This window comes from Tupaia chinensis, unplaced genomic scaffold (assembly GCF_000334495.1).
Source record: "Tupaia chinensis unplaced genomic scaffold, TupChi_1.0 Scaffold143961_1, whole genome shotgun sequence".
In the NCBI taxonomy this organism is placed as follows: domain Eukaryota; kingdom Metazoa; phylum Chordata; class Mammalia; order Scandentia; family Tupaiidae; genus Tupaia; species Tupaia belangeri.
The window spans coordinates 368,067-381,464 of record NW_006203812.1 but is presented as its reverse complement, the minus strand read 5'-3'; the positions used below and the strand labels follow the sequence as shown (position 1 = coordinate 381,464).

The 13,398-nt window shown below is 39.1% G+C and overlaps 1 protein-coding gene across 1 annotated transcript; it reads right to left on the bottom strand.

The window, feature by feature from the left end:
- Positions 1-2,053: 2,053 nt before the first annotated feature.
- On the bottom strand, positions 2,054-3,260 carry LOC102486160 (heterogeneous nuclear ribonucleoproteins A2/B1). The gene is made up of 2 exons (XM_006165551.1): positions 3,085-3,260; positions 2,054-2,808 (listed from the first exon to the last, which is right to left on the bottom strand). Exons 1-2 carry the CDS (start codon positions 3,258-3,260, stop codon positions 2,094-2,096), a joined length of 891 nt encoding a protein of 296 aa, XP_006165613.1. The 3' UTR covers positions 2,054-2,093.
- Positions 3,261-13,398: the final 10,138 nt, after the last annotated feature.

Sequence of the window (13,398 nt, the reverse complement as noted above, 5' to 3'; positions counted from 1 at the left end):
GGGAGAAACAAAACAAAACAAATGAACATAAAATATTTATACAAGTCTTAGACTACCACACATGAGAATAAGACCTTCATAAGCAGTTTATTAAAGTAATCCTACAAGCCACAAAAGAAAACATTGACAAATTAAACAACACAAAATTAAAAAGTAAAAATAGAAAAACAATGGGAAAAAGGGGGGGGGCTCTATAGCCTAGTGGTTACGGGAATTGGACCCCACATGACTGACCATGGTTTGAATCCTGGCGTTGGCAACTTGAGAAATACTCCAGGCATATGTGTGTGCCCAAAATATCAACAGGATGAAGAAATGAAGGAGAAGAGATTGAGGCATGGCCACACTACATTGAAGGATGCTTTCCTCCTTCCCACTCCTAACTCTTTCTCTCTCTGGGAGCACATGTGTCCTTTGGCAATTAAAAAAAAAAAGCCACTGAATAAGAACTCACTAAAAGCTAGGTCTCAAAGTGGTAGCCCATATTTACAAGAAACTTCATCCTTCACAGAGTTAAATATTTTTTCAAAATGTTAAAACCCTTAGGTGGACATTATTGTCTATGCCTTATCGTCTAACAGCTGTGAGCATCATACAATTACATTATCTTCCTGGCCCTTGTAATTGTTTGAGTTTCCGACTTGTGAAACAAAATGAAATACAAGAAACAGACTGGAAAATATATTTACAACATATGTAAAAGATAACCATAATATAAAAATTAGCATCCATTATATACCAAATGCTTCTATAAATCAATAAGAAAGTGACAACTCATTAAATAAACGAGCAAAGCTATGAATAGGAAGCTCATTAAAGAATTACTAATGGCCAATGAGCATGTGAAAAGTTGCTCTGTCTTACTAGTAATCAGAAAAATGCAAAATTAAACAAAAAATATATATACACGTTTTTCTGGCTTTCTGGCAAAAATTTAAAAAGATTGATAAAATGTAGTGTTGGTTAGGGTATGGGAAATTGATAATGTCATACATTATTGGGTGGAATATAAACCCATATGGCCATTCTGTTAGGTAATTTGGCACTATTATATCAAATTTGAACATGCAAATACACTTTGATGCAGCAAATTCACTTATAAAAATGCTTGCACAGCTGCACAAGTAGACTTGTACAAGGATGTTTATAGTTTTAAAAGATTGTAAACAACCCAATGGTCCATCTGTAGTGGAAGGATTATATAAATTATCATACTTCTTTGCTATGAAATACTACTTTGCAGCTATAAACAAAGTAACATAGACCAATCTGTACTGACATAGAGAGATCTCCAAGGCATTTTTATATAAAAAAGCAGAAAAATGCATAAAGTATGAACTAATTTTCATTTTACAAAGCACCTTAAACTCTGAGTATGTGTTTGCATGTGCATAGAAAAGTATCTGGAAGGATACATATAAAACTGTTAACATTAGGGTTACTTCTGGAGAGTAGTATAGAATAGAGTGGTGGTGAAAAGAGGCTTTCAGGTGTGCTTTATATATTTCTGTATGGTTGGCATTTTACAATAAAGATATATTCATATATTACTTGATTAATTAAAAACTTCTTCTGTTTTTTTTTTCTTTAGAATTATTTTATTAAATTATAAATGTACAACAGTTCCTTAACTCTACACACGCACTTAAATTGTTTAAAGGAAAAACGTTATGTCTTATTACACCATGATCCTGGCTAATAGCTTTTCAAAACTTTGAGAAAAATCTTAAAAAAGGTTTCACATGTCACCTGAAACTTACAAATTTAACATTATCAAAGAAGGAATGCTTCTACACTCTTACAAAGACCACTAGAAAGAAACAACAATTAAAAAGCTAAGAAACTGTCTCAAAGGCATTTTTTGCAATCCTTCCTCCACGGTAAGGTAATGTTATTAAATAATCCAATCCATTCACAAAATGGCTCTCTGCATCTGCTCTGGTGTCTCCTGCCATATCACTGTATATTTATGCATGACTGAGATAAGAATTTCCTTAGCATTGTTATTTGGATAACCTGAAGCTGTTCGGTTACCTCTGGGCTCTCCTCCTCTCCTATTTATACAGTGAAGCCCATGGCAAAGAGAAAGAAGCTCAATATCGGCTCCTCCCACCATAACTCCCACTTCCTCCACTGCCTCCTAGACCGTAGTTTCCTCCACCATATGGTCCCCCCATGTTTCTGCTACCACCAAAGTTTCCACTCTTCATTGGACCATAGTTAGAAGGTTGCTGGTTATAGTTTCCAAAATCATTGTAATTTTCACTTCCATAATTTCCTCCTCCATAGTTGTCATAATCATCTCCATAGCCCCCATCCTGGTTGCCATATCCAGGTCCTCCACTACCATATCCTCCTCTTCCTCCTTCATAACCAGGGCTACCTCCAAAATTGCCACCTCCAGGTCCGCCTCCACACCCATTATAGCCATCCCCAAAGCCACGTATTACTTCTGCGTTATGTCCATTGATAGTATGGTATTTCTGCAAAACAGTTTTATCCACAGGATCATGGTCATCAAAAGGAACACAGCAAAAGCCTCTTTTCTTTCCAGATTGCCTATCAGTAATTATCTCAATGGTATCAATTTTTCCATATTCCTCAAAATAATCTCTAAGGTGATGTTCCTCAGTATCTTCTTTAATTCCACCAACAAACAACTTCTTCACAGTTACATGAGCCCCTGGCTTTCCAGACTCCTCTCTTACCACAGCATGTTTGGGCTCAATGACTCTCCCATCAATTGAATGAGATCTCGCAGCCATGGTAGCATCAACCTCGGCCATGGATGAGAAAGTCACAAAACCAGGAACCAGCAGTTAGCGTAATGGCTATGTTGCTGGACTCCCACATAGTCGACCACGGTTCACGTCCTGGACCCAGTGGCTTAAAACTCACGCCGGGCACGTGTGCGTGCGTGCCCAAGATCCCAAGAGGAGAATGGAGGAGAAGGGATTGCAGCGTGACCATCCCCCCTGTGGGTTGATTTCTCGCTTTCTGTCTTTCTGTCTCTCTCTGTCTGGCGAGCGCACGTGCCCTATAGCGAAAACCTCTCCTACCCCCCCCAAAAAAGTCACAAAACCAAATCCTCTTGATCTTTTGCTTGCAGGATCCCTCATTACCACACAGTCTGTAAGCTTTCCCCATTGCTTGTAGTAGTTCCTCAAACTTTCTTCTGTGGTTTCAAAGCTTAAGCCACCAATAAAGAGTTTACGGAACTGTTCCTTTTCTCTCCAGTAAGGAAATTCCCGCCTCCACATCCCACTTTCACAAACGCAGGGCTGCAGAAACGCCCCATCCCCCAGGGGTCGGTAAAGGGAAATGGTCAAAAACTTCTTTTTTAAAAAAAGAGTAAAGGGGAACCAGCAGATAGTGTGAAGTCTGGGGCACTGGATACCTTATGACTAGCTGTGCAGTTCAGGTCCCAGACCAGCTGCTTGAGTATTATGCCTGGGGTGTGTGTATGCATGCCCAAGGTCCCCAAAGGAGAATGGAAGAGAAGGGATTGAGGTGTGGCCATCTCCCCAGGGAGTGGTTTCTCTCTTTCTCTCTTGTGAGTACATGTACCCTACAGCAAAAAAAAAAAAAAAAAAAAAAAAAAGAAAGAAAAAGTAAAGTAGGTAAGGGCATAGATTTGAAAACTTTTCATATGGGAGGTGATGAGAACATGCAGAAGGAAAGACAGGAAGTACTAGAAGTGAGAGTAAGGCAAGAGGAGATCAAGGACCCTAGCGCTCTCTCTCTGTCTCCTCTATGTAAATTCAATGAGACTTCCATTTAGTAGTTTGTGTGGGATCTTGTATCAGTCAGAATTCAATAAGAAGCAGTTTTATTGTCTAAGATATTTGTTAGAAGAATTAGACCTCAAGTCAGCAGGTAGCATGGAGGACAAGATGGCTGGATCCCACATGGTCAAGTGCAGGGTTCCAGTTCCAGACCTGGTGGCTTGAAAAACAAAGTAGGCACATGTGCATGCATGCTCAAAATCCCAGGAGGAAAATGGAGAAGAAGGGATTGTGGTGTGGTCATCCTGCTTGGGGGATAATTTCTCTCTCTCTCTCTCTCTCTCTCTCTCTCTCACACACACACACACACACACACACACACACACATACACACACATGCCCTACGGCAAAACAAAAACAAAACAAAACAACAAACAAACAAAAGAAAGAAAGAAAGAATAAGACCTCTTATCATTGTGGGAGGAACATATTGCAGGAGGGAAATGGAGAGAAATAAAGGTCTGAAAAGAGAAGTTAGAAGATCACCAGAAAGATTACCAGTCAACAGCAGTGCAAGCGAAAGAGTTGGAGCTTATAGGGAAATTTGTAAGCTAGGCATATCAGGCTGCTAGAATTGGGGTGTGAAGCTGTGATGAGGTAGCAGATAATGGAAGGATGTTTTCGTATGTACGTCCTTGAGAAGGAGCAGGATAAAGACAAATTGGAACTTCTCCACACCTCCATGGAGCCAGGGTACACGTGGAGGTTTCTAAACCAAAAATGTAAGCAAAGCTAAAAATTGTGCAGGAAAGCCAAGTTTCCAAAGCTAGGAGGGGAGTTTGGATAGTCATCAAAGCCCAAAGTCAGATACGCAGGTCTGTGTACAGATTCAGGAACCTGGAGCGTATGAGATGATAGATAAGTAATAGAGAAATAGTGGCTGAGTATAGCAGTGGTGGTGCCAGTGGGCATGTCTGCAGGTTGATCTTTCTTCACTGGTGGCGAGGTCGGGTGTTTGGGACACAAACAGAAATGTCTTTCCTACTCCATGTGTATCTGCAAACTTTAGTTGCTAGTGTTTGATGAGGTAAGCACCCTGAGATAGATTGAAAATCAGCTATTTTATTGTGCAAACTAATTAGCTCAGCTGATTATTTTTAATAAAAATACCTTTTAAAATTATTTATTATTATCCTTTTTTCTGTTTGGCAGGAGAGATTTTTGCTATAGGGTGCATGTGATTGCTAGAGAGACAGAGAGACAGAGAGACAGAAAGCGATAAATCACTCCCCACTCCAGGGGGATGGCCATGCCATAATCCCTTCTTCATTCTCCTCTCAGGATTTTGGACATGCGTGAACACATGCCCAGCACGAATTTTAACTCACTGGTCCAGAACTCTAACGGCAGTCCACTCCATGGGAGTCCAGCAATGTAACCATTACTCCATCTGCTGGCCCCTATTACTATTATTTTTAATCAGATTAGAGAGAGACACAGAGAGAGAGGGAGGGAAAGTGAAAAAGCAAGCTGCCAGGTCCGGGACTCAAACCACGGTCAGTCATGTGGGAGTCTGATGTCTCAACAACCGCGCCACCTGCTGGCTCCTAAAAATACCTCTTTAGGCTTGCAGATGGCATGTTTAAGGTGCAGTATCCCACATGGCTAACTCTGAGGTTTGAGTCCCAGATCCAACGGCATGAAAAACATGCTGGGCATATGAGCGTGCATGCCTAAAATTCAAAGAGGAGAATGGTGGAGAAGGGATTGTGGCATGTGTCTCTGCCCAAGCAGAGTGATTTCTCACTTTCTCTGTCTCTCTGTCTCTCTCTGGTGAACACTCGTACCCTATGGCAAAAATCTAAAAAGGAAAAAAAATCCTTTCATAAAAACAAATGGTATATTGATTTTACAGCACTCTGGGCATGCTCCTTATTCCATAGCTGACCAGAACTTTAAAAAAAAAAGTTTTCTACAGGGTGTGCTCACTCTCCAGAGAGGAGACAGTGAGGGAGAAAGTGAGAAATCACACCCTCACACACACCAGGGGGGATGGCCATGCCACAATCCTTCTTCTCCAGTCTCCTGTGATTTTGGACATGCACGAACACACACCCAGCATGATTTTCAAGCTGCCAGATCCAGGACTCGAACTGTAGTTAGCCATATGAGAATCCAGAGCCCCAAACACTATGCTGCATGCTGGCTTCATTGACCAGCACTTTGAATAGCTCCAGAGATAGCAATGAATTAGAGTGAAATCTAGGTGTCATTGACATTTTTGCAGCATTTGAAACTGTGGAATAGTTAAGATTTCCCGGTGAATACACACAGAATGAGAAGAGGAGAGAGCCAGGACAGGGCCATAAAGGATACTGACTTTTTTTTTTTTATAGTTCATGTACTGTGGCAAGTATTTTACATGGATTATCTCATTCAATCCTCACAATAGCCCCAGGAGGAAGGTATTATTATTTCCATCTTAAGCATCAATAAACAGAGGCTTATAGTTATACAGCCAATAAGTGGCAGAGCTAGGAATCTAACCTGAGTTCTCTGACTCCAGAACCCGTGTTCTTAGTTGCTAAAATCTACCAGCAGGCTGGTTGGAAGCAAGGACTCTAGTATCTCTTACCAGTGGTTACTTCTGAGAATGAGGGTACTTCTGGGCAGAATTATGTAGGCGGTCCAAAATGGCTTATTGCATCAAGGAGGTCTGAAAATCAAAAGGGAGTTGGATTGACTCATAAAAGGTAGTATCAGAGTACATACCACAAATAGTTGCTAATACCCGAAGTTGGCTTTTTTGGGGGCGGGGGGAAGGGTATGGTATGGGTTTGCTGCATGAATTATCTTGACTCTCTTTTATAGATAGTGTGAATGATGCATAGCAGGGTACCCAAGCTTAAAGGGCCAGGTGTGAAATGGGATGGTCCCTAGATGTTGGAAATATTTTGAACTTGTCAAATTGACTGGGTTGGAATACTGTGAGATCATCCGCTTGTGGAAGGGCCTGGGAGAAACCTTCTAAGAAGCAAGAAAACCTGGAAGAGACCTGAGAGTTCTCCAACCTCAGGGTGTATTGTAATCTTTGCTTTGTAAATGAACTGAGAAGGATTTGGCTCCTATCAAATAGGAACAAGGTAGGCAGGCCCCTCAGGAGTTGGGGCTTATGAAAGAGAACAAGTTGCAGCTTTCTACTATCCCAGTAGGCAAGAGAGCATGAAATGAAAACACTGTCACGGAAGCTGCATGACATTCTGTGAGCCCAGAACAAGCAGCAAACCTGACTTCCTCCAAAGAAGATGGGTACTTTACACAGCTAGTTACTGTGTCCTGATGAAGCAAATGACTCGCCTTTGCTTTATTTTTGTCAAAACACGTATGAGTACATAGTGCTATATTTTAGATTAAGTTCTTATCTCTAACCACCCTCACCTGCCTTATCCCACTAGACACTCTTTACGGTCACAGAGAATTTATCTTGTTCACTGCTATGGCATTATACCTAGACCAGTGCTTGACACCTTATAGGTCTTCAATAAATATCTCTTGGATTAAGGAAGAAAAAAATAAATGGATCATGGAGGAGGGAGGAGAGAGGCCCATAACCACAAGAAACAAAGAATACTTACAAGAAACAAAGAATAGTTAAAAACAGACTCTGGTGCTAGACTGTCTGGCTTCAAATTTCATGCACCTTTGGGCAAATTGGATAACAATTTCCTCATCTGAAAATGAGAATAGATTGTGCTTCTTGGGTTGTCGATAAGATCAAATTAGCTAATAGTTGTAAAGCTCTTAGAATAGTGCCTGGCACATAGTAAAAGCTATATAAATGTTTGCTATAATAATAACTCCTATTATTTTGAAAAGACAAGTGGAGGAAAATACAAAGTAGAAAGAAGAAGAGAGGTCAACATTCTCCAAGCGGTTGCTATATTCTGGGAGCTTTGCTCCATGAGTCACTTGTACTACTTCATTGATTTCTCACTACAACCTTGTCAGGTAAATAGCATTATTATTCTACTTTAGAGATGAAAATACTGAGGTATTTGTCCCAAGTCCCGCAGAATTGAAACTGAAAGCCAGTATGCAGCCCGAGCACTTCCCACTCAAGAATACCGCCTCTAAACTCCAAATCATAAAGGCCATGTGTTTGTATCGATAATTTTATTATTAACACCTAGCAAATAGTGTGTACTCAAAAATAACAATAGACGTAAATGAATGATGAAGGAATGAATTCTTTCAAGTGCAGCAGAAAGAGAAATTCCAACCAAATCTAGGGAAAAAACTATGAAGGCCGTGAAGGTTGCCAATATGAAATAGGATTAGATCTGAACCAGAACTTGCTGGAATGAGAATGATCCCAGGCTGTTATAGTGCCAGTCCGAAGCCACTGTGATCTGTGACTGGAGTTTATGATTATGTTTTTAAATTAGGAAGGAAAACATAAGAAATACATTCTCATTTTAAAAAATCCACAAAATAATGATAAAGCAAAAATTCTCTGTGACCTACCTTCCACCAACAGTTTGATGTTCATCTCCTCAGAATTTTTAAAACCCATTTAACTATATATATACAAATAGAAATATATTGTTGGTTGTGTGTATTTTATATAAACAATGATCCTACAGTATGCATTATTTTATAGCTTGCTTTTTTTTTTCCTTCATCAAAATCTGTTGCAGCTCTTTCTGGTTAGTAGAGACAGATATAGCTCCTTTTAAATGTTTGCAAAGTATTCTATATTCTATTATTTGGATAAAGCACAGTTGATATAAATGATCCTGCTTTTCCCTCTCCCTCTTTCTCTCTCCCTCCCTGCTTCCTTTTTTCCTTCCTTCCTTCTTTCTTTCCACTATTACAAACAGTGCTATAGGGATAATCCTCATAAATATCACTTTCTGCTCATGAGTGAGAATTTCTCTGTAAAGAGACTTGGAAGTGTAATTGCTTGAAGAATATGCTCAGGTAAAATTTAGTAGCCAACTGCCAAGTTATGTAATTAGTTTATGAAAAGAGATGAGAAATTAGTGCTCTCTGAATTTACTGGTCTCTCTGCTCATGAATTGCTTTTGCCTGCTTCAGAATTGTTTTTCCTTCTCTGTAAGGGCACTTTTCAAAAATTTTAGCCTTTCTCAGAAAAGCTAAGGAGAATAGTTCTTCTGGTTACATTAAGGTCTATGAATCTAGGGGACACTGAGAGTGCCTCTAGTGGCCACATAGCAGTAATACAGCTCTGGCTGCCTGGGCTCAGATGGGGCAAGGGATCCAAATATGAGTGGGATTTATTTGGGAGGTGGAAATCAGGATGTCTGTAGTATCCATCTTTTATTGCTTAAAATGTGCCTATATGCAATTTTATTTTTTGTGGGGTCTTGTGGAACCCTTCATTGTGGGTAATCCTTTATTCTCTCCCTATGTCAAGAAAAAAGGAAGCCATACATTTTACAGAGAAATGAGACATTCCGAAGAACTAGCGCCATCTACAGTTCATAAAACTGCCACAGGTTTCGTTGAGAATTTCTTCACAGTTCTCCATTTTACTTCACTTGCTTCCAATGATACCTATTTTTCCTAGAACTTTGACAACCAAAACAAGCAAATAGTAAATAAGTAATACATCATTTATAATTCAGTGGTATCTTCATGTTAGGGTTTATAACCACTCCTACAACAATTTTGCTTTTTTAGTATTTTTCTTTGCATATGTTTTGCTGACATACTATACACACAGTTTGTATATTCCTTAGAGTTTGTAAAGCATTTTCACATCTAATATTTCATTTCCTAATTGGAGCAACTACTACTGTCCTTGATTTTATAGAAAATGAGGCTCAGGGAAGTTTCTTGCCTAAGGTCACACAATCTGTAAGTGACAGATTCATGTTCAAATTCATATCTACTCAGATCTGTTTTCCTTGGCCATTATAATGTACCATCCTCTGGGTTTAAAAATTAATTAGAATGCTTTTGACTGACAAAGTAAACATGATTTGGGTTATCTCTTTTTGATCCTTTAAAGATGAGAAAAACTAAGGCTTGTGTTTTGAGTTTCCAAGCCTTATAAACAAACTTGTGGTGAGTAAAATAAACAAACTGAAGATGAAGAGTGTCTGATAGCTTTGAACTTGGGTTTTGAAGGGGGATTTTCTATAGGTATGACTGAGAAGACTGAACTATTGGCCAGCAGTGCACAACACACAAATATGCGGTTGGTTGAGGCTGTGCTGTCATTTGCTGAGTCTGGCTCTGCGTGATTTCTGCCGTCCCGTTTTCGCAGGAGGAGCCTTCCCCTCTTAGAAAATGGTAAATTTGGTGAGACTGGTGTCTGTATATTTTTCTTGCCCCTCAGAATGAAATCGAACTGAAGTTAAACTCTAGAGTCACCCTATGGTTTTCTGCTGCAGCTTTATAATGTGTATTCCATTTATTTAGTTATTCTTAGGTGCTAGGTACTATAATAGGCGTTTTACACATATTAACTCATCAGTCTTCACAATAGCCATAGTAGTAAGGATTATTATTATTAAGTCCATTTTATAGATGAAGAAAGTGAAGATCAATGATGTTAAGACACTCGGTGAAATTCACAGAGGTAGCAGTGTTGGGACATGCTTCAAAGTCCATCTGATTTCAAAACTTGTGCTGTTAACTAGTATAAGCCTCTTCAAAAGCTTCTCCCTGTCTGTCATTCCAATTTTGATCATTCCTAAAAGAACATTCAAGCTGTAGCACCAAAGCAAAACACAGAATAGTAACAATGACACTCTGTGGTTTGGATACTATCTCTTTAGCAATGCAAAAATGGCATTCAAGCATGGATTGGAATATAAACTTTGGAGAATCCCAAATGGGTTAAATCTCAGCACTGCCTCTTCTCTATCCCTTCGTTTTCTTATCTGTAAAAATGAAGATAATAATAATAATAACTAATCTGATAGGGCGATTGTGAAATATAAATTCATCCTTGGAAAGAATTCAGAAATGTGGCTGGCCAAGAGCATGTTGAGGCTCTGTTATCAAGGTAGGAAAGAGAAATCTAAATACTCTGTTCTTTCCTTAACTCAGTGGAGGTAGAGGAGTCTTATCCAGGTCAGAGAAAGCAATAGAATGGTAATACTGTTGTAGGTTATCAAAGAATTGTTATTCACTTTTGCCTGTTGAAGCAACATGCAGTTGGTATATTTGCAATTGTCCTGTGTCATTGCTGGTCTTGGGCAGATTTATGAACTGGTCAGATTTGCTTTGTGGCAGTACCCTTTTCATCTACCTTCCTAGGTATTTTATTTTACTTATTTATTTTAAAGAGATATTTTGCAGGACCAGCAGGTGCTGTGGTGGCTGGGGGCACTGGACTCCCACATGGCTGACCACTATTCGCGTCCTGGACCTGGCAGCTTGCCTTCCTTCCAATAATAAAATTTTGTTACAAATAAGAGAAGACAAAAATGCAAAAATGAGCACTTTTTTTTATGTCATTTTTTAAAAAAGATTTTTTTTAATTTTTTTTATTTTTATTTTTATTTTTATTTTTATTTTTTTGCTATAGAGTGCATGCACCAGAGAGATAGAGAGAGACAGAGAGAGAAAGCGAGAAATCACCTTCCCAGAAGGGATGACCATGCTGCAATCCCTTCTCCTCCATTCTCCTCTCGGGAATTTGGGCACGTGTGTGTATGTGACACACACACAAACATGCACACACAAACACACACACACACACACACACACACACACGGTGTGAATTTTAAGCCACTGGGTCCCGGGCTTGAACTTCAGTCAACTACGTGGGAGTCCAGAGATGTAACCATTATGCCATCTGCTGGTCCCCTCCTAGGTTTTGTATACAATTACTCTGTTTCCCCTCCTTCCCCCATGTCTTATCAACACCTGTGTCTGTGGAAGGAACCAAATACCCCTGGCTCTCACTGAGATACCTCTGACTGATAAAGTTTTCTCTGTGCAATTGCTTGCATTTGAACTGAGAACCAGATGTTTAATCTAAACTTATGGAGTGTTTTTATGAATTAAATCAGTGGGCTTGTGTAAATCAGCTCAGGCTGCCATCCCAAAATACCATAGACTGGGTGACTTAAATAACAGAAGTACACTTTATCACAGTTCTAAAGTCCAAGATCAAGGTACTGGAAAGTCCAAGATTGAGGTACTGACAGATTTGGTTTCTGCTGCAGGCTTTCTTCTTGGCTTGTAGATGGCTGTGTCCTGCTGATTTTCACAGGAGAGAGAGATAGCCCTGGTGTCTCTCTTCCTCTTCTAATAAGGGCACTAATTTCAACATGAAGACTCTACCTCTATGAAATAACCTAAACCTAATTATCTCCTAAATTCTCTCTCTCCAATTATCATTATATTGGAGGGGGGTTCAGTTTATGACTTTATGAGGAGGGGACACAGTTCAGTCCATAGCAGGTCACAAAAGGATTATTTGAGCCTCAAGACCATCAGGTACCCTTAAAACCTTGAGAACTTTAAATCAAATCCTTCCCACCCCAGGCCTATATGTGGCTGAGTGGTCATATTCTATGAGGCTTCCAAGGGTCTTTCCCTCTTGGGTAGTAAAAAGGAGAGATTCTCCCTTTTAGAACAGTGATTCACTTTCCCCTCTCTCTCTCTCTCTTTCTCTCTCTCTCTCTCTCTCTGTGTGTGTGTCTCGTCAAGTTAAAAAAAATGAGTGAATTAATAAAATTAAAATAAATCTTTAAAAAACAAAAGAAAGAACAGTGATTCAGGACTTTCTGGCGAGCACAAGCACTCTATAGTAAAAGTTTCTGGGGAAAAAAAGAAAGAAAAAAAAGAAAAAGAAAAGCCATTCAGGAGTCAGGTTTTGGAAATACAGTCTAATCCACATTAGCAGGCTGTCAAGAGAGTAGGATGTCATTTGGCTTGGTAATTGTTTCCTTTTATTAACATTTTAGTGAAAATTTTCCCTTCATTGTAATCAGATTTAGTGATTACAATCTCTAGAATTTGCTCTTTACGTATCAGCAAGTGTTAAAGTCCTCAAGACTATGAAGAAAGCTTCAGTTTGAGTTGTTGGTGAACAGGGAAGGTTCGAGCAGGCCCTTAGCCTCTAGGGCTGTTGATTTAGAACAGGCATTAGATGCCCAGAGAGACTTGGGGAGAAAAGGTGTTTATAGAGGCCATTAACAAATCCATAGGGGAGACTGAATTATTTCTCTAATAACGTGGTCCATTTATTTTTAAGATCATTTGTGGGTTTCTTATATCTTCTAGTTTGTGGTGAAAAGAAAGGAGGAGGAATATCTCTGTCCTTTTTCCAATTTGGATTTTGAAAAACTTTGCCATGATGAAGACATAAAGACCCCAGAGAAGTACAATAGTACTATAAGTATTTTTAAAGGGAAATGCCTTTTAAGAGAGAAGTACATATGACAGACAGATACTTAATATTATGATGTTATTAATGTATAAAAAGCTCTTACAAATTAATAAGGAAAATACAAACATAACAGCAGACAAAAAGACAAAGGAGATAGAAAATTTACACATATGCAAAAGGACAAAGAAATGAAATAATAATGGCAAATAGACATAATTTAAAATAATAATAAATTCATTCACTCAATCAATGTCTAACACATTGACAAGGATTAAAAAAATTAAAATCAAGGACCAGCAG